The sequence below is a fragment of the Vespa mandarinia genome, chromosome 11, assembly GCF_050613455.1.
Source record: "Vespa mandarinia isolate Hongniang chromosome 11, ASM5061345v1, whole genome shotgun sequence".
NCBI lineage: Eukaryota > Metazoa > Arthropoda > Insecta > Hymenoptera > Vespidae > Vespa > Vespa mandarinia.
The window spans coordinates 1862501-1888465 of NC_140820.1; the positions used below are offsets into that span (position 1 = coordinate 1862501).

At 29.6% G+C, this 25965-nt stretch overlaps 2 protein-coding genes across 12 annotated transcripts in view; both read left to right on the top strand.

Annotated features, from left to right (window-relative positions):
- Window positions 1–1012, top strand: part of LOC118441505 (uncharacterized) — a 4252-nt gene extending 3240 nt beyond the window's left edge. For 2 of the 4 annotated variants that reach the window (XM_085660106.1, XM_085660107.1), the window contains one exon: window positions 40–1012. In XM_085660106.1, coding sequence (XP_085516232.1) covers window positions 40–513 — 474 coding nt within the window. In that variant the 3' untranslated portion in view covers window positions 514–1012. The remainder of the gene's footprint in view (window positions 1–39) is intronic. The other 2 variants (XM_085660108.1, XM_035866002.2) reach the window with 1 other exon arrangement.
- Window positions 1013–3811: 2799 nt separating this feature from the next.
- Window positions 3812–25965, top strand: part of LOC118441501 (uncharacterized) — a 62864-nt gene continuing 40710 nt past the window's right edge. For 2 of the 8 annotated variants that reach the window (XM_085660048.1, XM_085660047.1), the window contains exon 1: window positions 4367–4739. In XM_085660048.1, coding sequence (XP_085516174.1) covers window positions 4546–4739 — 194 coding nt within the window. In that variant the 5' untranslated portion in view covers window positions 4367–4545. Of the gene's footprint in view, window positions 3887–4363; window positions 4740–14130; window positions 14437–24062; window positions 25245–25965 lie in introns of those variants that run through there. The other 6 variants (XM_085660043.1, XM_085660044.1, XM_085660045.1 and 3 more) reach the window with 6 other exon arrangements.

Consider the following 25965-nt stretch of genomic DNA (forward strand, 5'->3'; position numbering starts at 1 on the left):
TTATTTTTTTACTTATATATTTTTGCTTTTTATTCTAAGGTGGACAGTTACGAAAAATATATACTCGAATGCGAAGAGAAGGAGAAGACGATGATATTGGACGGAGAGAGTACGGAAGAGCAAAATGTCGACATTACGAAGAAATGGTTGGAACGTAGAGAATGTTTGGAAATGTTGAAGCAAGAATTGAAGAAAATAGAAAATGGCGATGAGATAAATTATGAAGATTATCTTTCGGAATTAGATGAGGAGGTGAAGGAGGAAATGAATGAGAAGGAGATGAAGAAGGATAAGGAAGATGGTAAGGGAAAAAAATGTGAGAAGGAAGAGGAAGCGATGATGACGGAAATAGGAGAGGTAAAAATCTCTGAGAAGGGAAAAAAACGTAACGATAAGAAATCGTCGGGCATACATGACGATGCATCGTTGAAAATGTCCGAAGATATGAATTTATTGATCGGTAAAAAAGAAAATGAAGAGAAAGAGGAAAAGATGATAAAGAAAGACAAATAATATATATATATATATATATATATATATATATATATATATATATATTTCTTTATCCTTTTATCTTCATTCGACTATTTTTGATCTTGTGATTTTAATTATTTGTTTATTTTTTTTTTCTTGAGAATTTCTTTTGCATTCTCTCTCTCTCTCTCTCTCTCTCTCTCTCTCTTTTTTTTTTTTATCATATAAATCTTTCGTATTTCAGCACAAAAGAAAGAGGTTTCTTCGACCTTACGTTTCCTTATTTTTTTTTCTTTTTTTTTTTTCTTAATATTTTCCTTCATAAAATAAATTATTTTATAAAATTTTAACGAAGTAACGACTTTTGAAATATCATCGTAGCAATAATTCGTAATCTCAATAACTCTCTTTTTCTGTTTCTTCTCTTTCTCCGTTTCTTTTTCTTTCTGCTCATTCTCTGTCATGACGGCCATTTAGTCGATTTATCAAGAAAAATGTATTTTTTATATACGACACTTTATAATAAAAAGAAAAGTGTATATAGATGATATATTATAGAAATGTATAGTAATGATATATTAATATATAAGACGAGAGTGTGTTCTCGACATATATATATATAATATAATAAATCAATCATAATATACATATATATACACACACACGTGAAACGATATTTTTAAGGCCTATACTTTTATTCGTCGTATTCGCATAATCTTTTGTTTTCACACAACTGATTGTATAATAAAAAAGAGTTATTATACTTAGGCACATGTTTCATTTACTATATCATGTATTAACCATTTTGATCTTTCTTCTTCCATTTTTTTCTTACTTTCTTTCTTTCTTTCTTTTTTCTTATTTTCTCTTTTCTTTTTCTTTCCTTTTTTTTTTTTTTTTTTTTTTTTTTTTTGAGAATCATCCTTAAGATCGATGATGAAGAAAAAAAAGTATCAGGAGCTTGAAAGTGATATTGATTTCCTTTTTTTTTTTCTTATTTTGTTATTTTTTTCTTTCACTTAATTATCGCATTTGAATCGTACGTCGTACGTGATATATAAAAGAAAAGTTTGTTTCTACAAAAAGAAAAAGAAAAAGAAAAAAAAAAAAAATAAAATGGAATAAAAAAAAAGAAGAAAATGTCAGTGTACATTATATAACATAATTAGATACATTGTTTATATCGATTAGGATCGAGGAAACAATGAACATCGTGAAAGCATTTATACGATGAATATATATAACTAATATATATATATATATATACATATATATATATATATATATATACATATATATATATATATATATATATATATATATATATATATATTTAGACCACAATAGGTGGTCTAAAGAATTCACCTGTAATTTTCGTTAGAGCTAACTTCACGTAGTTGGTAACAGGCGTCGTCGACCTCAAGGTCGCGGCCACACGTTCAAACAACTAAAAGAAGAAGAAGGAGAAGAAGGAACACACAGTCATGTTCGTTCTTGGCTGGTTTCCAACTGGAGCAATACACAAGTATAAATTCCGTAGATTACTCTGATATACTTGTTGTTAACGTTAACCTGTTATCGACTCTTGTGTCTCACAATCGATTATTTACATACACACACGTGCATACACACATACATACATACATACATACATACATACATATATACATACATACATACATACATACATACATACACACATACACACATACATACATACATATATGTATACGTATGTGCATAATTTAGATTTCCGTAGTATAATAATAATAATAATAATAATAATAATAATAATAATAATAATAATAATAATAATAATAATAATCGCGATCGTTGCGGATTAAAAATTCGTATTATTAGATAATTCAAAAGATATGAGCAATAATATAATAGATATGTTTTGTCGATTTGAACGATATGAAGAATTGCAAGGTCACCTTGGATTTAACCTTCTTCTCGGTCACCTTGGATTTAACCTTCTTCTCATCTCGTCGTCGGTCATAAAATTAATACAAAGTTAAACTTTCAATGCATAGAAAAGTACAAAACGTTTCGTTCTTTTTTTAGATTTTTAAATTTTATACATTAAATTTATTACACACACACACACACACACACACAACATACGTACATATATATATACATGCACGCACGTACACGTGTGTATATATTTTGTCTTTTTTTTTCTATTGTTTATTTAAGAAAAGAAAAAAATTAATTTTTTTCCCGCCGTAAGATCACGTTCGTTTCGTTTTTTCTTTCTTTCTTTTTTTTTTATTTTTTGGCGGGTAAATTACAATTGTTTGTCCTGTGCGCTTTGTGTCTGTGGGAGCTGTGCTCTGTTGTGTGTGTGTGCAAATGTGTGCGTAGTGAGTGCATCGATCGAAGCACCATTACTTCCCATGTGAACATACCCCAAGGGACCTGCTTTGTTCAGGTACGTGCCTAATGATCTCAGAACCCCTCGACTATGAGGAATCGATCGTGTTAGAGAAAAAAAAAAAAGAAAAAAAAAAGACAGGAATGATTCTTTAGTTTATTTTTCTTTTTCTCTTCTCGTTGGATAATCAAGCGAACAATTTAAAAATGGGCGATCGTCGAAGCGTCGTAATTCATTTTTCTTTTTATTAATTCGTATGATTTGTTTTTTTTTTTTTTTTTTTTTTTTTTTTTTAGAAACGGTTGCGTCACATTAGAATCAATTAAATATAATTGGATTTTTAATATATGTGATTATTGTTTTGAAAAAAAAAAATAAAAAAAAGAAAGAAAGAAAAAAATTATTGAAAAATTTCGATAAAGATTTTCGACATTTAGTTATTATAGATTTTTCATTTACAATACATTCATACGAAGTTTTCATTTGTATTAACGTTGGAATAAAATTTGACGTGTCTATTAATTGATTTTTCAATGATCGTTAGATTTTCTTTTTCTTTTTTTTTATTTTTCTTTTGTGTTCTTTTTTTTTTTGAAAAAGCAAATCGAAAGGAAAAGAATTTTTGGTTATTTAACGTATCTATAAAATAACGAACGTGTCGATATTTACGATTGAAACGTTAGGAAATACGTAGAAGAGGAAATAATATATATATTCAGACACACACACACACACACTCAAACACTTGAGCATACACACGACATATAAACATATACGCGCACGTAACAGATACATACGTAAACACACACATACGTACATATAAGAACGTAATACATCCTACGTGTTACCAAAGTTAGCCGCAAGGTGTCGCTAGTAGTGGCAGCAGAGTGAGCTTCAAAATATCATCCAGTCTAGCTCGAGCCACGCTAGTGTACGGGTGGGTGGTTAGGTGGTGGTGGTGGTGGTGGTGGTGGCGGTGATGGTGGTGGTAGTGGTGGTGGTAGGAGTAGTTGGAGGACGAGGATTAGAGAGGTAAGAAGGGTGAAGTTAACCGCGCATCGTTTGGCAAAAGGGAGGTTGGGTTAGGTGAAAGGGTGGTGGAGGTGGTGATGGTGGTGGTGGTAGTAGTAGGTGGGAGGTGGGTGAACAGATGAACGAACGAACGGGCGTATCAATTCGACGTACCTGTGTGGGTACGCGCCTATGTTTATGTACGTACGCGTATACATAGGCTGGCATATAATTGTGTGCGTGTGTATAAAGCGATAAAGCTAATTGTGCCGCGGTTACCTGATCAAAGAGGAAGGAATTTTTTCGTTGAACATTTTTCCTTTCTTTCTTTCTTTCTTTCTTTTTTTCTTTCTTTCTTTCTTTCTTTTTGTCTCTCTCGGAACAGATTCGAATTTCATCGATAATACATATATATATATATATATATATATATATATATATATATATATATATAACATACATATATTTATACGAAAGGAAAGAATAGTAGGTTAATCGGAAAAAAGAGGACGAATAGAATGTGTGTTAGAGAAAAAGAGAGAGATAGATAGAGAGAGAGAGAGAGGGTGAAGTAGTACTCCCTCTTAAGGTATAACAAAAGGGTAGGAAGTACGATGATGTCGTCCAGTAATACCGGCCGACGTCAAACTTTTATTCACTGATAGAGTATATTTTCGTCGATGTACTCGCTCGTCGCAAATCCAGAAGCCGAGGACGAGGATGATAGCAATGGTCATGCCGACGCGAACAAACGAACTAATACGACTGCTACTGGCACTGTTGTACGTTACGACGAGCCACATTCTGAGGAGAATGACGAAGACAGTGATGTATCAACAACGTCTTCTGTTAGGATAAGAAAGAAACGCAAGGGGTAAGTTTTATTATTTATTTATTTATTCATTTTCTTCATTTATCATTATTGTTATTATTATTGTTATTATTATTATTATTATTATTATTATTATTATTATTATTATTATTATTATTATTATTATTATTATTATTTTGGTTATTATTAATCATCGTTATTTTCATTCATCATTATTATTGTTATCATCATTATTGTTATTGTTATTATTCTTCTTATTATTATTTTTATTATTAATCATTTTTTATTATTAATAATTTATTATTATTATTGTTGTTATTGTTGTAGTTATTATTATTATTATTATTATTATTATTATTATTATTATTATTATTATTATTATTATTATTATTATTATTATTATTACTGTTATTACTTTGTTTTTTTTTTTATAAATGTGACACAAGTGGCAACAGTTACACAAGTTTCTATTAAAGGATTGTAAGGAAACGTGCCAAAAAGGGTTCGATACATTCACGTTTATTTATATATATTATTTATATGTATATATATGTATATATATATATTTTTTTTTTTTTTCTTTCGTTTTTTGCCTTTTTCTTTAATACCACAGAGAGTGAAAATTTGTATTGAAAGTTGACAAATAAGAGACAGAAGATACGTAAGGGCGACTTATACACATTTCCGGATTTCATTTACATCTTTTTACTTCATTTTATTTTTTCTTGCTTTTTTGTCCTTTTTTTCTTTATTCTATGTTTGGATTGAGTTTCTTCGTTGGTAAATGTAGGCACATGTGTTGAGTTCATTAGGCTGATTTTTTTTCTCTCTTCCTCTCTCTCTCTCTCTCTCTCTTTTTCTTTATGTATATATAAATATATATATATATATACATATATATATATATATACATATATATATATATAAGTATATATGTATTTCTCTATCTGTCTCGTTCTCGCTCTCTTAGTGGAGCCTGGATATGTATACCACCTTCCCTTTTCATATTTCTCTCTCTCTCTCTCTCTCTCTCTCTCTCTTTTTCTATCTCTTTCTCTTTCTCTCTTATTCGTTCCACTCGTTCCCTGATCCTGTATTTCTCACTTCCACATGCATAAATATATGTACGTTGATTCCCGCGTTCCTGTTCTCCTCTTTCCTTTTCGAGGTCGATGACACCGCCGTTGAACTCGCGATACACATTTTTAATTCAGGATCGTTATTCCGCTCGGAAAATTATCTTTTTTTTTTTCTTCTTCTTTCCTTCCTTCCTTCCTTCTCTTCATTTTCTTCTTTCTTTCGTCGTCTTTCGCTTTTCGTTTTCCTTTTCCTTTTAAGTCTTCTCTCTTCTTATCTTTTTCTTTCTTTTTTTTTCTTTTTTTTTCTTCTTTTTTTTTTTGAGAGGTTAGCTCTTCGAACGGCGCCAATTTTGAATGTACACTTTTAAAAAGCTTGATACAGTTTACAGTTTAAAAAAATATGCATATATATATATATTTTCTTTTTTTTTAATTATTAAAAAATTTTGATTCGTGTTAATATTTTCTTTTTTCTTTTTTCCATTTTCTTTGTTTTCTCTCTCATGTTATCACAACGTAGTATAATAATTTCATAATAATTATTAATGATCTTCCATTAAACCTTTTTAATTGTTTTGTTATTACATTAATTAATATGTTTATCGTTAAACGACCGGAATATATAAATATTTTTTAAAATATTAATTTGATTACGTTAGAATATAAAAATTTTAATCCCTTTATTAAATTCCAATTTTCTCTCTCTCTCTCTTTCTCTCTCTCTTTCTCTCTCTCTCTCTCTCTCTCTCTCTCTCTCTCTCTCTCTCTCTCTGTCTCTAATTTTATCTTTCGAATCTAAAAACTATTATGTAGGTTAACGAAGAGAACTTACTTATCGATCTGATAGCATCGGTATAATCGTGTAAAACGATTTATCGGCTATGTAATACATAAAATGTATTTTACTTTCAGTTTTCAGTATTTACGTAAGCAAATAGGGTGGATAGTGTTAAAAATGATATTTCCATTCTGTCGTAACGTATCTTTACATTTACCTTAAGTAAATGTAGTGTGTATATATATATATATATGTACATACATATATATATATATATACGTATTATGTCTGTAAATAGTGGACAGGTGACCGAGATGCGAAGGTCGTTGACCCTTAGCTAGGGTATATCGTATGACGTCATTGATTATAGGCCATCTTTATTTACAGCTTATGCTTTGGCTATAAAATACGTCTTTCTTATCAAAGGTCTCTCTCTCTCTCTCTCTCTCTCTCTCTCTCTCTCTCTCTCTCTCTCTCTCTCTCTCTGTATGGTCTTTAATTTTATAACTTGATATATATATATATATATATATATATATATAATATTAAATGATTGTTGTGATCGATGATAATATTACATATTTTTTAATTGACAAAAAAGAAAATAATTAAAAAAAATTTACAATCATTTTGATAAAAGTAATTTGCAATACATTATTTGGATTATTACACGTAAATGCATGCACACATCACATATAAAAAATATCGAGTAATCGTCGTGATCGATGGTAATGTTATGTCCTATTTAATCGATCAAAAAGAGAAAAAAGAAATAGAAAATAATTGTAAAAAATTTCTAAATTGTAAACAATTTAGAAATACAGGATAAAGAGAACGAAAGTTGATCGATGAGATTGGTTTCAGGAAATAAATTATTTTTATGGCGAGGAGAAAAACAAATTTTCCCATCCATCTGATGTTATTTAAATAAACGAAGATTAAAGAAATGTATTATTAATGAAAAAAAAAAAAAATTTAGTAAGTAGAACTACGCGTATAGTAGGATACTTTGATCGTATAAATTTGAATTTTCGTTTGATTTGAAAATTAAGAAATTTTAAATTTAACATTAAATAGATATAAAAAATTAAGGAAAGAAAAAAAAAAAAGAAAAAAAACTAGACCTCAATCGATTTTCCTTGTGAACGGTTCAATTCTATCGTCTTTGATGGTTATACGATCGATGTGATTGAAGGAAGCAATTGCGTCAAAGTCGTTAGACGTTGTAAAGACGCCACCACTATCATACAACCCCATATACCTCCTTGTACTTTTTTTTTTCTTTTTTTTTTCTTTCCCCCTTCCCCATCCAATCCCACCATTACGTCAGCTTTGTGACACTCGCATGATATCACATCGAAAGTTCACCTTATCGTCATTGTCCTCGTCATCGTCATCGTTATCGATCGACGACGACCACGACGACGACGACGACGACGACGACGACGAAACTATAACGTAAGTAACGTAATGCAACGTAAATCATATTCCATGGAAATATCAAACGTTCTATAGGCCTTTAATTTTAAAAATAGCCAGCCTTTATCGTTAGATGGACGATACACGGAGTGTTTTTCACTCTTTAATATATAATCAAATGTGTATTTTTCCCTTTTTTTCCTTTTTTTTTTTTTCTTTTTTCTTTTTTTTCTTTTTCTTTTTTTTTAACAACCCTCTTCATCTATTTTTGGAATTGAAATTATTGATAGATCAAAGCACAGTCTTTACTTGAGTTCGATCGTTGAAATAAGTTATTTTTATTGCTTTTACATTTTTTTCTTTCTTTTCTTCTCCTTCTTTTTTTTTTTCGCTCTTCATTTTCGTCCGTTTTTCTTTTGTACTTTTTCAGTTTTCGCAAATATGTATTTTTCACTCTTTTTTTTTTCTCTTTTTTTTTTTTCTTTTTTTTTTTTTCTTTTTTTAAGGATCTGCGTACGCGCATCTGACCAACGCTCGTATATATTTTACTAGTCAAATATTTTACTGGTGATTTTTTCTTTTTTTTCTTTTTTTTTCCTTCTTTTTTCTCTTTGTTTTTCTCTCAAAGATTCGACAAATTTACACGAATTGTGTTATCTCTCCGAGTAATTGCGATTTACTCGAACTCTCCGGTCTGATTTTATTAGTGACCTTTTTTTTTTGGTTTTTCTTTTTTTTTTTTTTTCTCTTTTTTTTTTTTGTTTCTGTTAATCGAATTTGTGTATTTGAATGGGGAAAAATATATACATTTTTTTTTCTATTATGGATATAATTTTTTTTATTCTTTCTTCAGATTCACATTTGTCGTTATTATTATTATTATTATTATTATTATTATTATTATTATTATTATTATTATTATTATTATTATTATTATTATTATTTTAATTAAATTGAATAATTATAAATTTCAAATTTCAAATTTTTAAATAAATTACATATTAGGATGAATCTTTATCGTACTATGTCTTTAACATCAGATAATTCATATCTGATGTGAATTAATTATTAATAGAACAATTTTTCGAATTAATATTAGTGATTTCTTCCACCCTTCCCTCCCCTCCGACCGCCCTCCCGCTCAGCCCCAACGTCACAACGTACGACGAATTGACACGTATCCATTATCAATTATTAATTTACAAGGACAATATGATTTTCAATGTACGATAATATTTCATATTTATCTTCATTATTAATACTCGTGCGCTAATCGAATTTTTCCTAAGCGTTCGTTTCTTTTTCATTTCTTTTATTTATCTTTCCCCCGCCCACCGTGCTCCCCCACCCCCCTCCTCCGCAACCCCCCTTACAATTTCCACAATACAAATCGTTATCCACGAGAATTTCTAAAGATTTTCAAAGATTAATTAATTCACCTTGCAAATCTTTTGCAATCTTTTATCTTCTTCAAAAGATATTTTTCCCCTTTGTTGTTTTCTTTTTTTCCTTTCTTTTTTTTTTTTTTCTTTTTTTTTTTATCTTTTCTTTCTCTACTTTTTCTTCTTTCATTTATATCATCCGTCCTCACCCCTCGTTCCAATCAAGATGATAAAAATATCGTTCTGCGAGTTAATAAAAATAAAAAAAAATAAAAAAAAAAAAAAGAATAATAATGAAAGAATAAAAAAAAAAGAAAGAAAGAAAGAAAAAAGAAAAAGAAGAAAAATAGAAGGAAATACGAGTAGGAACCAAACGACATGTATAGACTTTGTATCCATCGGTACTTTTCATGTTGAGAACCGAGAACCATATCACGCAGCTCCGTTTTATCGATCCGCAGCAGCCGAGAGGAACTTCGCGTCCCCTTCCCCTTTCTCCTTTACCTCTTCTCTCTCTCTCTCTCTCTCTCTTTTTCTCGTACACAGACGAACACGCACACACCGATAGATTCTACTCCATCTTGCCGATTTCTGCTTTCACCTACACGATCTTTATTCGTTTTCCCATTTTAACTATCATTCATTCTATCCTATTTCATTTAACGTCATTCATATGTGCATTCATTCATTTATGTTTGTATGTATGTATCTATGTATTCCTATACTATGTATGCATGTATGCATGTATGCATGTATGTATGTATGTATGTATGTATTTGTACATGTACATACGTACGTACGTAAATATTCATATATATGTATTTTTAATTTAAAAAAGAATGATATATATATATATATATGTATATATATATATATATATATTTATATATCATACGCAGAGAGAAATAATATTACGCGTAAAGTTTTTATACATTGTATCATATTTTATATATTTAATATTGTACATTGTATACGTACAATATATTACATTATATTTTCTTCTTGTTTTTTTTTTTTCTTTACTCTTCTTCTTCTTCTTCTTTTCTTTTTTTTCTTTTTTTTTTTTTTTTTTTTTTTTTTTTTGAAATTATAGATTTAATGAACGAAGAGGAGTCGCGTGACAATGCGGAAGAACAATGGCACGAAATCAATTGTAGTTTTCAGCATGACAGGAGTGCCTAAAAAGGAGAAAGAGAGATAGGTAGATAGATAGGTAGACAGATATAGGAAGGGAGAGAGAGAGAGAGAGAGAGAGAGAGGGAGATAGAGGGAAAGAGAGGGATAGAGGGAGAGGGAGAGAGGGACAGAGATGCAAGTTACAGAGAAAGGATTAGATATGGTGGAACGGATGGGAAAACGGTGATGGGGAGGATAGTGGAACGAGGAGTTTGTAATGGGAATAGTTGGGGGTGGTACTGCTGGTGGGGATGAGGGAATTTGAAGAGAGGCTGGGTCGAGTAGGTGAGAGAGAATCGACCCGTCGCGTTCCTTCCTTCCTTCCTTTCATCCTTCAAATGTGTCCTGTATGTCTCGATATTTTAGCCATTAAAATATTATTACTTTTTAATGTTATGTTATCAATTCTTTAAAATATATGTGTATATATGTATATGTTATATATATATATATATGTTTATAAAAATTAAGATTTGTCGTAGATGTTGAAATAATTTTGTTTAAATGATGGTATTACATAAAAAATAAAAAAAAAAAGAATTCGACATTGTTATATAAATAATTTATAAATTCTGATTTTAATTCTTTTTATTTATTGACGCTGATGTAATATATAAATATATGTACATACCTTTTTTTTTCTTTTTTTTTTTTTTTATATATATATTAACAAATAATTAATAATGACACTATAATGATCTTATATCATATAATTTATATAATAATATAATTTAGATATTCGAAATATACATAAATTTATTTCACTTGAAATTTGAAAGAAAAACTTGAAAAAAAAAATGAAACATTTAATAAGTAAATTCGGATATATGTGACAATTGGAAGAGTTTTAATTATTGTTAAAAAATCGTTAAAAAAAAATACAAAAAAAAAAAAAATACAGAAAAAAATAAAATAAAATAAAATAAAAGAAGAAAAAATTTACATGCACGAAATAGAACAATTTTTATGTTAGTGATAAAATCAAACGAAAGAATAAAAATAAACAAACAAACAAACAAGAAAAGGTGGGTTGTGAGGGAGGGGGTGGTGTTGGATGAAAAGAAGACGCGTTGCTTGGAATATAAAATTTGGGTTTTCAAGAAATTTTTAGATTTCTTATTTTCAATAGCGATGCAAATATTTGTCGACGTATTTGACTGCAACGTTTGAGATTTTGACGATCTTGACCTCGAAATAATGATAATAACGAATGGAACCAAGAAATAGAGGAAAATTTTTTTACCTCGTGTATATCGAATATCTTTTGAAAGGTAGTGTATATTTGAACACAAGAGGAATCTCGAATGAAACTAGTTCTAGGTAGTTTCGTTCTTTTTATGAATAGTCCACAGAATGAATACAGTGTCTTTCTTCCAGAATGCACACACACACACACACACACGCACTCACGCATATATATATGTATATATATATACACACACACATATGCGTATACATACACACTCGTTCTGTTTTTCTTTCCCTTTCTCTCGAAAAATTTTTGACGTTATCTTCAAGGCTGTCGACCGATGGCACGGTGAGAATGTCAAGGTCAAGTTTCTCTATTACCTTTCGAAAAAAATAAAAATGTAAAAGGATCTCGATCTATGGAATATTATTATTTTTTTTTTCTCTTTTCTTTTTTTTTTTTTTTTTTAATATTATTATCTTCATTTACTATATTTAATTTTTGTTTTCAATTTTTATTATCAGCAGGAAAATAAGATAAACCTATGAAAAAATATTATATATAGTGGTAAATTAATATATAAAAGATTCGTAGATTCGTTTATAGGCCAATGAGATCTATTATGTAGTAATAATTAAAAATGAAAAAAAATGTATATAATATAAAAAAAATATATTATAAAAAAAATATATGTATAAAAATAAATATATATATATATATATACATTTTTTTTTTTTATAAATGATATATATATATATATATATATACCATTTAGTATTAGATTAAATAACATAATCGAAATCGATAGAAATTCAAAGATCTTTTGGATCTATGATATAAGTTGGTCAGAAATATTCGCATGATGTGAAAACACACATACACACACACACAAAGAAACTGATCTAAAATCACCTCTCTCTATTTTTCTCTCTCTCTCTCTCTCTCTCTCTCTCTCACTCTCTCTCTCTTTCTCTTTCTCTTTTTCTCTTTCTGTGTTTCGATCGTAGAAGCAAAGAGGACGAATCCTCGTTTCTGACAGTTAAGGTCAAGATCGTGGCTTTGGTCCATCGAAGAAGATTCATTGACGTTGTTCATATACTGACCTTGATAAAAAATATATATATATATGTGTGTGTGTATTTACTTAAACAATTAATTTATTTATATTTTTATTATTAATTTTCTCAGGTGAGAAACAATAAATGCATAAGCGATTAACAAATTACTTTTTCCTAATATTCTTTTCTTTTATTTTTTTCTTAACTTCTTAATTTCTTTTGTTTTTTTTTTTTTTTTTCTTTTCTCAACAAATTCTCGAAAAGAAAAAGAAAGGAAAAAGTAGTTCGATCGAATCTAACGTCACACATTTATTCACATTCCAATTGTCATTTGATACGAGTTAGAAACTTTTTTGTCCTTTTCTCCTTTTTCTTTTTCCTTTTTTCATTTTTTTTCTGTTTTTTTTTTCTATTTTTTTTCTTTTTTTTTTTTTTTTTTTTCCTCCGTAAATTCGAGTGTCGCCCAATGAATTTTTCTTTCTTATTTCATTATTAATGCCTCGTAAAGAGACTGAAAAGGCAGAAGAAGGCCAGGTAATAGTAGGAAGAAAAAGAGAGAGAGAGAGAGAGAGAGAGAGAGAGAAAGAATAGTTATTTTTAATTTATTTAGACAGTTCCGTTTTACTTCTGCTTTCCAACATTTTCACGGATAGAAAAGAATGAAGATAAAATGACCGTGTGTATTTCTTTGTGTGTGTGTGTGTGTGTGTGTGTGTGTGGATGCGAGAGAAAGAGAGAAAGAAAGAGGGAGATAGGAATTGAATTTTAAAACTCTAAATAATCAATAAATAATTAATATCCAAACAATTAATTATTAAATGTGGCAAAGTGAATTAGTTGAGAAATCTTTTCTCTTCTCGTGCGCTATATTCTCAATCGAAAATTCAAAATACCAATGAAATTAAAAAAAAATTTCGTTCGAATTTACTTGAATTATTTCGTATTTAATTATTACAAATTTTTCTCCAATTGTCTTTTTTTTTTTTTTTTTTATTTTTTCTTTTTTTTTTTTTTTTCTTTTTGTTCCTTTCTTTAACAATAATATTTTGTTCCTTTCCTTTCTTCTGATATTTCCTACGAACATTATTTATCGTCGATTCATTGACACTATTTTATTCGTTACAAACAATAAAAAATGATATTATTTATTAGACATTACCGTCTGTCAAATAATAGAGATTGGACTATTTAATAATGCTATTCAAATTGAATCGGTTGGACTTGTTTCTCGATGTGCGACGGTATTCTTGCTATTTTAGGAACTCCGACGGACCTAGAATGCACTCGTTGGCAACCCATTATTAAATAGGAACCCACCGACCATGTCAACGGCCTCCTAGTGCTTTAGTCGGTTACAGTAGTTTTACGAGGTTACATACATACATCATTCTCTCTGTCTCTCTTTCTCTCTTTCTCTCTCTTTCACATTCATTCGAATCGATTCGATCGATTTAATACCTAAGTGATAGTTTCGAATTTTTTTTCATATATGTTATAAAAAAGAAGAAAGAAAGAAAGAAAGAAAGAAAAAAAAAAGAAGAAGAAGAAGAGAAGGAAAAGGAAAAAGCAAATTTATTTTTTCAAAATTAAATAACGAAAAATGAATGACATTATTGGGATAAATTGTATTTATCGTCACGAAGAATCTTCGTCGTTCGGTGAGTGAAATTCTCTTTCTCTTTTCTCTATATTTTATTTATTTATTTTCTGAAAAAAAAAAATCTAATCGCTATATATATATATATATGTGTAGTATTGTGATTAGAGTGACTATGTTTTATCATAATTTTCTATAATGCGAATTATACTGACATGCAATCGATATATCGATTATTAACTTCTTATACCATAACGATTAGAATAACTAATACGTTTAATCGCATACGATTAGAAAGAAAAATTAATCGGACTAAGTGATAATTTAAATGGGTATAATAAATTTGTAATGTCATCATTTCTTAAAACACAAATTATATTGACGACTTTAAGTCAATATATCAGTTGTCAATTATCAGATACGGTACGTCACTCTTCTGTGTAATATAATTAGGAAATCGATAAAAAAGAAGGGCAGGGGAAAAAAAAAAGAAAAAAGAAAAAAGAAAAAAGAAAAACAGAAACAAATTATAATTTAGACGGTATAATTAATCAACATAACTCGATTATATCATAATTTTCTTATTTTACAATGATACTAATCGTTATCCATTGATACCTCTTATTAACATTAGACCTAATCATTAACGTTAGATCCTAATTATTAACGTTAGAGTCAACATTTCATTCCGTGCGTGATTAGAAGATATAAAAGAAAAAAAAAAATAGATTATAATTTACACGGTAACGAATAAATCGATATTAATTTAATCATATACCATTAATTTTCACTTTTAAAAATAATACGAATAATATATTATCTAACGATATCTTAGCCAATAGATTAATTATCATTAATGTCATATAACGTTAACGTTATTATTTCATTGTTATTACAAAGGTCACTTGCAGTATCGACTAGAATGCGGCTCGAATCCATATATGATACGTACCTTGCTAAGAACGTGCTCCTTTCCTGGTTACGCATATATAACACAAAAGATTGATGGATCTCTGATTTATAGTCTGCAATTTTCTCACGTCCAAGTATTACCCCTCTCCTCTCCCGCTATACTCTCTCTCTCTCTCTCTCTCTCTCTCTCTTTTTTCATACTTTTTCTTTTTTTTTTTCCTTTTTTTTCCTTTTCCTTTTCCTTATTTTTTTTTTTTTTTTTTTTTTTTTTTTTTTTTTTTTTTTTTACTGATTTATACATTTGACCATAGTCGGCATCACGAACACGTCGAAATAGCCTACGTGTCTTGATAGTTGATTTCTAACGTTCTTTTTATTTTTCTTTAAAAATTCAAAATGCCCGTCGTAAAAAAAATTTTTCATCCGTCGTAACGTCGTAAACGTAAGAACTAATAAATAATTGATAATTGAAATAATCTCATGAGAATAAAGTAAATGATAAATGAAATTATTATATATATCGGATGATTAATTTATAATTACAAAATGGCGACGGACGCCATTATCAATAAATTCGTCGTTTACGACAAATGTCGTGTATAAACTTTCGAAGAAGGTATTATTAGGATAAATATAATGATCGATAATAAATTCGTATTGAAACTCATCGATGATGATCAGTTTAAAAATCAAAATGGTTTTATACACTATCGTGGAAAAAATTTTGTCCTGTTTCATGAAGAAAAGGAAAAAGAAAGTGAAAATAATAAAAAATAGTTTACAAATACAAAATGGCGACAGAATGTTATTCATCGTACAGGAAAAGATTTTCATTGAATAAATTTATATTATGTTTGTTTGTAATATATTTGTCGAACATTTTTAAACGAAGATTGATAATTGAAATTTACGTAAATACGTAAAATGTAACTGCGAATAATGATTATGAAGATGCCAAGTTTACTCATGTAAAATTATCTACGATCAGAATTTCGTAATTCGAGTGGCATAGTTTTAACCGATGACGATGTTTAAAGTCGAACGAAAGAGAGAGAGAGAGAGAGAGAGAGGTTAGGTAATCAAAATGATCTTCTTAGCTTAGATCGCAGTTGGCAGTGCGAAGTGAGATACGGTACTGTGGAAACAACGCGACGATCGATCGATCGATCGATCGATCACGAAAAACGATTATATTAAAAGCGCGAACGAGAGAGAAAGAAGAACGAAACGAAACGAAAAACAAAAAAAAAATATACATATATATATATATATATATATATATAAAAGTAAAAAATAAAAATGGAAGATATCTTCACGATTATTCGTAAGGGTTTAGAATTTATTCGAAAATTTTCAAAAAATTTCGATAACATCGAAAAGGATCCCTTAGTGAAAAAAACGAGGAAGAATAAGAAGAAGAAGGAGAAGAAGAAGTGGAAGAACGAACAAATCGACGATGATAAAAATTTGTATAGTTCATTGAGAAAAAATGGTGATAATTGGATAGAGAACTTCCTTACCGACGAACCGATTCTACGCGATCTTCTTCTCGGTATACCGACCGAGCACGATCTTTTTGATATCGTTTGCACGATTAATCAATTATTATTCTATTATCTTATCGTCCGTGGTATATCACTTAGAATTTTCATATGAATTGCGATCACCATATTTTTTTTTGTCTTCTTCTTTTTTTGTTCATTTTTTCTCCTCTTTTCCTTTCATTTTTTTTTTCTGGTGAAAACAAAATTTGTGAAATTTGACAATGATAATAAATAGTATCGAGAAAGTATAAATTATTCCAAATTATTATCGACTTATCGATATACCGATTTAGAGATTTAAAATCTTTACTATTGGAATTATATCTCACAAATCGCATGTTCCTAGGAATAAGAAATAATTATTCGGGGAATGAGAAAATGAAAGGATGAGAGTGGACTGGGGTCACGGTGTATAAAGAATTGGTTTCGGGCAGTTGGCCAGTAAAAACGATCTTTGACGATGAAATAGGTTGATGTAGTCGATTTATAAATGGATTCGTTGAGAATTAAAGAGCATAACTATGTTTTCCTCTTATGCATCGATTCATCCTCTTATTTTAACTAAACAACATTTTACAAGGTATAGTTTGCCTAATTAAATTGGGTCGCCTTATATACATATATATATGTGTGTGTGTATATATATATATATATATATTATAATTATAATTAAATCAACGCTATGATTAATATTGTTTCATTAATTAATCAAAAACAAAAAAGGTAAATAATAATAATAACAACAATGCTAATAATAATAGCAACAATTGCAAATTGTATTTATTGTATTTCAATTATAATTATACATATAATTATTTTAGAGAATTTAACTTGTAAAACTTTATTTGGATCATTACAGTACACGTTTTTATCTATACGATATATATATTTATATATATATATAGCTTGTGTATATGTAATCTTACATATGCATGCATAGATGGAGCAAGCGATCAATTCAATTTGCATGTCTTGCTTAATAAAAAAAAAAATTAATTAACTAATTAATCAACTTAATTTCGTAACTTAACATAAAAAAAATGATATTACGTAACTTGTGATTTGAATTCTATCTCTCTCTCTCTCTTTTTTTTTCTTTTTCTTTTTCTATCTTTTAACTTTAGAAAATAATTATTCGCATTTGATAAACGTATATGATTATTTTTGGACACAGTGTGTATTAACGAAAACTTCCAATGAATCATGCGACACGTGAAACGTAGAGAATATTTTTGGGATTTGGGGTTACTCTCTTTCTTGGTAACACCATACGCTGTATGTATATCGCCATCAAACATTTTCATTTTCTTATTTTATCTTCGTCCTCCTGAGGGTCCAATGGGAAACCATGCGTTGGTCCATATCACGTATTTCTTGTGTGGGTTCCAAGATTCCTAGGAAAGAAACGTGACTCCCGTCTAACATTCTTTTTTATTTTTATTTTTTTATTTTTTTATTTTTTTCTTTATTTTATTTTCAATCCTTCATACTCCCACGTATCTTACCGTTTCGTCGGAAAAATCTGAATAATCCCCATAAAAAAAAAAACGAAAAGAAAATCTAATTCATCCTCGGAGTTTATAATATTCATTTTTCTTCTTTTTTTTTTCTCTTCCTTTTTTTTATTTTTTACTTATTTATTTATTTATTTATTTAATTAATTTTTTTTTTTTTTTTTTTTTTTTTTTTTGTAAATTCGAACAAATCGAAAAAAATTCGAACGAACGCGCAATTGATTTTCTGATAATTCAATTTTATTTATAATGAAAAAGAGAAGAGAAGGAAAAATGATTGAAAAAAAAATTGAATCAATGAAAAAAAAAAAATATATATATATATATACATATATATATATATATATAATAACAATCATAGTTCATTGGGAACGACATTTGTCGATTGCACCTTCCTCCTAACAAAACAAAAAAAAAAAAAAGAAGAAAGAAAAGAAATAAATAAATAAATAAATGAACGAATGATTGAATGAATCTTAGCATAAGTTGGCCGCCCTTATAATTGACCTTGCCTCGATGGTGTACATTGTACTCTCTTTCCGAGGTCATTGAGCCTTACTTAGGTTGGTGCGCGCAATTAACTGGAACCCCGTTCGTTGCGCTCTCTTAATTAACGACTATTATAACCATTTGAAAACCCTATCATGACGTTATGCCATTTATATGCAACACACACATATATTTATTTATGTATACGCGAAGACAAAGAATAACAAATTCTACATATAAAAAAAATTGTCCTTAAACCCTTCAAAAAAAAAAAAAATGGATAAATAAATAAATAAATATATAAATAAATAAATAAATAACAAAGTAGAATATAAACTTTTCCTGATTTTTTTTTCTTTTCTGAAAAAGAAAAAAGAAAAGAAAAAGGCGACGGGAAAGATCCCAATTTATTTTTTCTTTTTTTCTTTAATAATAATAATAATAATAATAATAATAATAATAATTCAATAAGTTTATTTTTTAAACATTTATTTTTTTAATATAAATCGTTGTCGTATGTAAATATATTGAATTATAATTTTATACTTATATATGTGCATAAATATGAAAAAAAAAAAAAAAAGATTGTACGAAAAAAATTTTAAGAGAAAATTAAAAAGAAATATAACAATAATTAAATAATAATATAAATTTTTTTTCCTTCTTTTTTTTTTTGTAATAGTTATAATTTAATAAACTTAATTCAATATATATATATATATCTATTATATAAATTATATAAATTTATCGAATGTATCTTGAATACGTACATACACACACACACACACACACACACACACACACACACACACATATATATATATATATATATATTTACTGTTATATATCCGGATGTATTTACATATATAACATATGTATGTTAGATTAGAAGAGAGATTCTAATCGTGGCACGCGCGTTTAGAATGTTCGCGTGACGCCGGAATTCGTAGTCCTAGTCGAATTAAATGGTTACGCTTGTTAAGATCGAAGGTTCAAGGATACTGCGGGATATTTCCTTATAGAGCGTTCTTCTTCCTTGCTTAGAAAAAACAAAGATTAAAAAGAAAAAGAAAAAAAAAAAAAAGAAAAAATAAAAAGGAAGAAAAAAAAATTAAAAAAGACTAACCTTTAAGACTAAAACTATCCGATATAAACAGACTTAGAGAGAGAGAGAGAGAGAGAGAGAGAAAGATCAATTTTGTTCTAAAAACTTCGTCTAAATCGTAAAACGTGATTGCTTTTTTTCCTTTGGGAAAAAGAAAAGAAAAAAAAAAGAAGAAGAAGAAGAAGGAGAAGACAGAAATATCCTAACATACATTCAATCGATTTCTTCAATAAATTAAAATATTAAATTTAGAATTGATATTAGCATATCCGTGATAGTGATTACGGAACTAAATAAGAAAAAAAAAATAAGAAAAAAAAAACTAAGAAAGAGTAATTTAATATCCGCGTTACATAATCAACTAGGATAGTGTGTGAAATCTTGATAAAAGAAAAAAAAGAATTATTTTCCCAGTTAAGTAACTTTTCTGATCACCGGATTGGGATGGTATGAAACTGTAAAACAAAACTAAAAAAAAAAAGAAAATAATCTTTCGACTTATTATTATTATTATTATTATATTTTTTTCTTTTTTTTTTCTTTCATTTTTTTTCTTTTTTATCTTTTTTTTTTTTTTAATCATCAGAAATCGTATCTCCTTAGAATTTATTTCTAATACATTTTGTTTACTAAGGTGCTTATGTCCAAAATTAGAAATAATATATTATTCTTCCTGGTCTATGATTAGATTTATTTCACGGACAACTTCATTCGAAAATAATTGCATACATATGTATGTACTTATGCATATATATATATATATATACACGCGTATACGTACACGGAATCGACAAATATCAAAAAATTGTAATTCGTGCGAGTGAGATAGAAAAGTATGTAAATATAGAGATGGAGTTTGGGCGGGGGAAGTAAAAGGTAAAGTTAGTAATAATAGAAGGAAGGAGGGAGAGAGAGTGAGCGGGAGAGGGAGAGGGAGAAAGAGAGAGAGAGAGAGAGTCACGAAGCATTAACAATGTGTTACACTTTACGTCGATAACATCAACTCCGAGCCTACTCTTTATCATCCAAATTCCAATGTGATATGTAGGCGCACAGCTGTAGCAGTTGGACGAACACAAACGATGCATCCATCCCTCTCTCTCTCTCTCTCTCTCTCTTTCTCTCTCTCTCTCTCTATTTATCTCTATCTCTATCTCTCGTTCAGTACATCTCACGATGATGCAGTGCACTAGAGTTACTCCTCTCGAAATCCACTCTAAAGACACCCAAACCTCTCTTTCCAGCATCACTCTCCACCTCCCCAATCCTTCCTCATCCATCCTTCATTACTCTCCTTTCTCACTCCCACTCGATCCACCCTAACCAAAGCCCCCCTCCCTCCCTCACCAACCCGATTTCAAATCGTTTCCCGTGTTCGCAGTATTCGGCTTCGAGCCAACGTTTACGTGGAGAGAGAGAGAGAAAGAAAGAGAGAAATGACACACGTGGTATTTCAGAAGTTGGTTGAAGGAATTTGAGGGGGAGGGATTGAGGATGGTGGGATAAAGAAGAAAAAAACGTGAGTCAGTTGACCTCTTGAACGATACCACAATTATGATATTTGTCCAGGCGATAGGGCCAAAAAAAGGAATGATAGTACAATAAAAACAATATGGCGTATGTAAATACAATATGGCGGATATCTCCTAGGGAATTTATTTTTTTCTTTTATTTCTTTTTCTCCCTCCCAGCCCACCAGCTTCCCTTCCCCTTATGTTTTATTTATTATATCTGTTGTTCTTCCAATCAATCCTTGTCCTGAATGTATACAGATATAGGGAAAAAATGATAATAGATATCTATACAATATGGCGGATATCTTGTAGATATATGTGTTTTGTTTTTTTTTTCTTTTTTTTTTTTCTTTTTTTTTTTTCCTATCCACCCGACATCATATTTCATTTGTTACATCATTGTGTTCCTCCATCGATCCATTCGATATCAAATTTTCCAATCAAGTATTTACAAAAAAAAGTTTCGAAAGTTCATGAAAGAAGATTTTTACGGAGGCGGGGATAGAGAGAGGTTGGCGATGGAAATTGAGGAGGAATGTGATGGGAGGTTAGCAAAATGCGCGAATCAAACGACTCACTATGTGAGCGACATAGTGATTATTATCGTGTCGTTCAGCGATAAGAGGCACAGTTTATGTCGATACAATATGGCGCATATATCGTGGAAACAATATTTCGAATTGACGACTTCATATTTTATTTAATACATCATTGTTTTATCATTTATCATTGTCCGAGCAAACATTTACTCGAAGAAAAAGAACAAACGGGAAAAATTAATGTAGTAATTTCGAAAGTTTTGTAAACAGTATTTTGGGAATGGATGAGTAGGGGGCGGCTGAATAGAGTAGAGTAGGATAGAATAGGATAGGATAGGGAAGCGAAGAATGAAATGTAAAAATCAAATGATTCTGTAATGATATCATTTTTATTATGGTCGGTTTTTTTCTTTTCTATATTCATCCTCACAACTAATAAAAAAAGATAGAAGGAAATAAATGACACAGTTATTGATACATCTGTCTGATATCGTACTTGTAAATATTTTTAGGATCGTTCGTTGTCTCCTACGTCATGTTTTATTTATTACGTAGTGTCGTTAGATCAGTATTACTTTATTTCCGTCTGTCCTGTCGACTGGAGACAACCGAGGGAAGGAGAGAAGAGATTGGTGAGAGGTTTGGTCGGTGTATTATTGGAAATATATATTTTGACGTTTGTCCAAAATAATTTGACATACATACGTATACACCATAATCGATCACAATAGTTTTTCCTATCGCATAATTAAAATGCAAATTACAACGAGATGAAAGATAAGCACCCAGTTTACCTCTTGTTTGGCAACTTATATAATAAACTTGTTTGAAATATGAGACAAGGTCACGGTCGTCTGTCGCGATCTCTCGAACAGTATCAGAATCGTATGACAATTTCTTTGTGTATATATGTGTATGTGTGTGAGAAGGAGTGAGTGAGAGAGAGAGAGAGAGAGAGAGAGAGAGACAGAGTTGAATAGAGATAAATAGGTAGATAGGTAGATAGATAGATAAACTGAATTGATTGATTAACTGACTGACTTTCTTTTTCCTTTATCCTTACGATCGTTTGTTTTCAAATGCTAATATACAACATATATATATATATATATATATATATATATATATATATATTTATATATATATTTATATATATATCGTATGTTGGAAAATATCTGAAAAGTATCCATTAGATGGATGACAAACACAGACCGGATAAAATCGGCTTGAAAATAATAGTGTGACGTCGAGAGGACACATTGGGGCGGAATGTTCGGAACTGCGTCACCGATGCTTTTCATCGACCCCTTTCTCTGTTTCAACCCCTTACCTGATCTTATCATCAAGCCTTTGTCGGATTTTTTAATCACTTACTATCTTTCTCTCTCTCTTTCTCTCTCTCTCTCTTCCTCTCTCTATTTATACTCCCTCCCATTTTTTGCATCCATTTTATATTTGGATCATACGATGTGTGTTTCTTTATAAATTAATTATTTTCTTTCAAGTGGTCGGTCTGAAAATTGCTTCGGTCTGAAAATTTTTTATTTGAATTAGTTTAACCCAGTTTTCATTATAATACGTACGTATATGCATACAAAAAAAAAATCAATTGATCGTTTTGAAAATTAATTAATTTCTTTTTCTTCTATTTTCTTTTTTTTTTTTTTCTATTTCTATAAAAGAAAATAATCTCTGAAGAAATTTCAAAATTTCTGAAATGTCCTACATACATACATATAAAAAAAAATATATATATATATATATATGTATATTATTATTATTATTATTATTATTATTATTATTATTATTATTATTATTATTATTATTATTATTATTATTGCATTCTAACCAAAAGTATTAGAGAAAAAAAGAAAAAAAAAAAAAAAAAAAAAAAAAGGAAAGAAGGAAAAATAATGTAATATACTCGAATAAAGAGCATTCATTTTATATATATATATATGTATATATGTATCCATCAGAATTAATTTATCGTTAAGTATGAAGAAGAGACATTATTTAGAATGGAGTGGAAGAGAAGTATGATAGCAATTCGACAGAGGGTAGCTCGAGCGGTTAGTAGCGATAGAGAGTAACAGTGTGTATGTTAGTGACGGTGGTGGGGATGACGGCGAAGGGTTCGGCGTTGGTCGTGTCGAGCGTTCGGTACTCCTCGGTAGTCAGTCGTCCGATAGACGCTGCGCTGCGAGCATCTATCGTCGCAATTATCTCTTATTAAAGCTTTTACCCTTTCGAGACAGAAACGGGGGATACACGATAACACATCTAATTGTCCTAACTTCCCTAGATCGTTATTATCTTCCTATTCTTCCTTTATTTCATTGATTTTATCAAATCATCTCTCTCTCTCTCTCTCTCTCTTTTTCTCTTTATTGTTGTTGTCGTCGTCGTCGTTATATGTGTGTGTGTGACCGTATAAGAGGATAGATCAAACGAGATATAGAACCAAAAGAAAAAAACAAAAAAAAGAAAAAGAACAAGGAAAGAGAAGGAAGAAAATTTTATCAACAAGGAAGGATCATCGTGAAGCCTTCGTATAAGTGCAAGCAAGGTCATTGCACTTTAACTTGTTCTTGTTGAATTTCCTCTCTTTCTCTCTCTCTCCCTCACACACACACACACGCACACACCACACACACAAAAGTGCACGTACGCACACACGTACACAAAGAAGAAGAAAAAGAAGCTGATACCGTTAACTCAAATCTCGCCGATCTTTTTAGTTTTTCTCAATTTTCCACGAAAAAGAAGGAAGAAGAAAAAGAAGAAGAAGAAGATAGAGAAAAAAGGTCAAATTGACAGAAATTAAAAAGTGCAACCTTTTTAATATTACATAAATTAATCTATCATTGATTATATGTATATATATATATATGTTTGAGTTAAATTAATAAAATACAATTAATATTGATATCGAGAGAAGATAGAATTAGAGAGGAGGAGAAGGTGGAGGAGAGAGTAGGTTTGCACGTATATACGTTTGTATAAATCTATTAAAAAGATGCGTACCGTGAGCGAGGTTATGAAAAATCGTGCGATCAGCTGACTAACCGAACTATTTGGTGTTACGAGCTACGCCAAAAGGAACAACGACGGACGGTTACGAACGTCCTCCATTCGGAAGAATTCTTCTCAAGAAGAACGACGGAGGAGTTTATCGAGCTGTTCTGTCATGACGTTCGGGACGCCTTTCCACAACGAGAAATCTCGTTTTGCCATCGATGCTACCAATAGGTACGTCCATTAATTTCATTTGTCACGTGTATATGTGTGTATCTCTCTCTCTCTCTCTCCCTTCAGAGTATACAAGTCTCTCTCTCTTTCTCTCTCTCCTTCTATCTATCTATCTATCTATTTATCTAATTATTTATCTTTATCTTTTGTTCTTTTTTTCGTGTCGAATTTAAATTTTCGTTTAGGAATTTGAATTTCAAAAAAGAAAAATGAGGGAGAGAGAAAGAGAGAGAGAGAGAGAGAGAGAGAAAGAGGGAGAGAAAGAGAGAGAAGGAAATGATCTATCGTTTCAAGATGGCGTCCTCCGTCGATAATAAATTTATTCGTTATTTTTTAAGTTTTTCGAAAGAATGAGATAAGTAAATAAATAAATAAGTAAAAAAAATATGGCGCGGAGTCTCAAAAAATCTTCATATGTATATATATATATATTAAAAAGAAAAGAATATCACACACGCATGTACACATACGTTCAATTATTTAATATCAAAGGATTATAAATGAAATTACGAAAAAAGATTCCTTGGTATTCTTCGCATTTTTGAATAATAGGAAAAGACGAAAAGCGAGAAAAGATAAAACAATATGGCGGCCTTATCAGATAAGAAATATTCACGTGTTTTTTTTTTCTTCTTTTTTTTTGTTTCTTTTGAAAGAAAAAAATTGAAAATTAAAACGTACGAAATATATTCTCTCTCTCTCTCTCTCTCTCTCTCTCTCT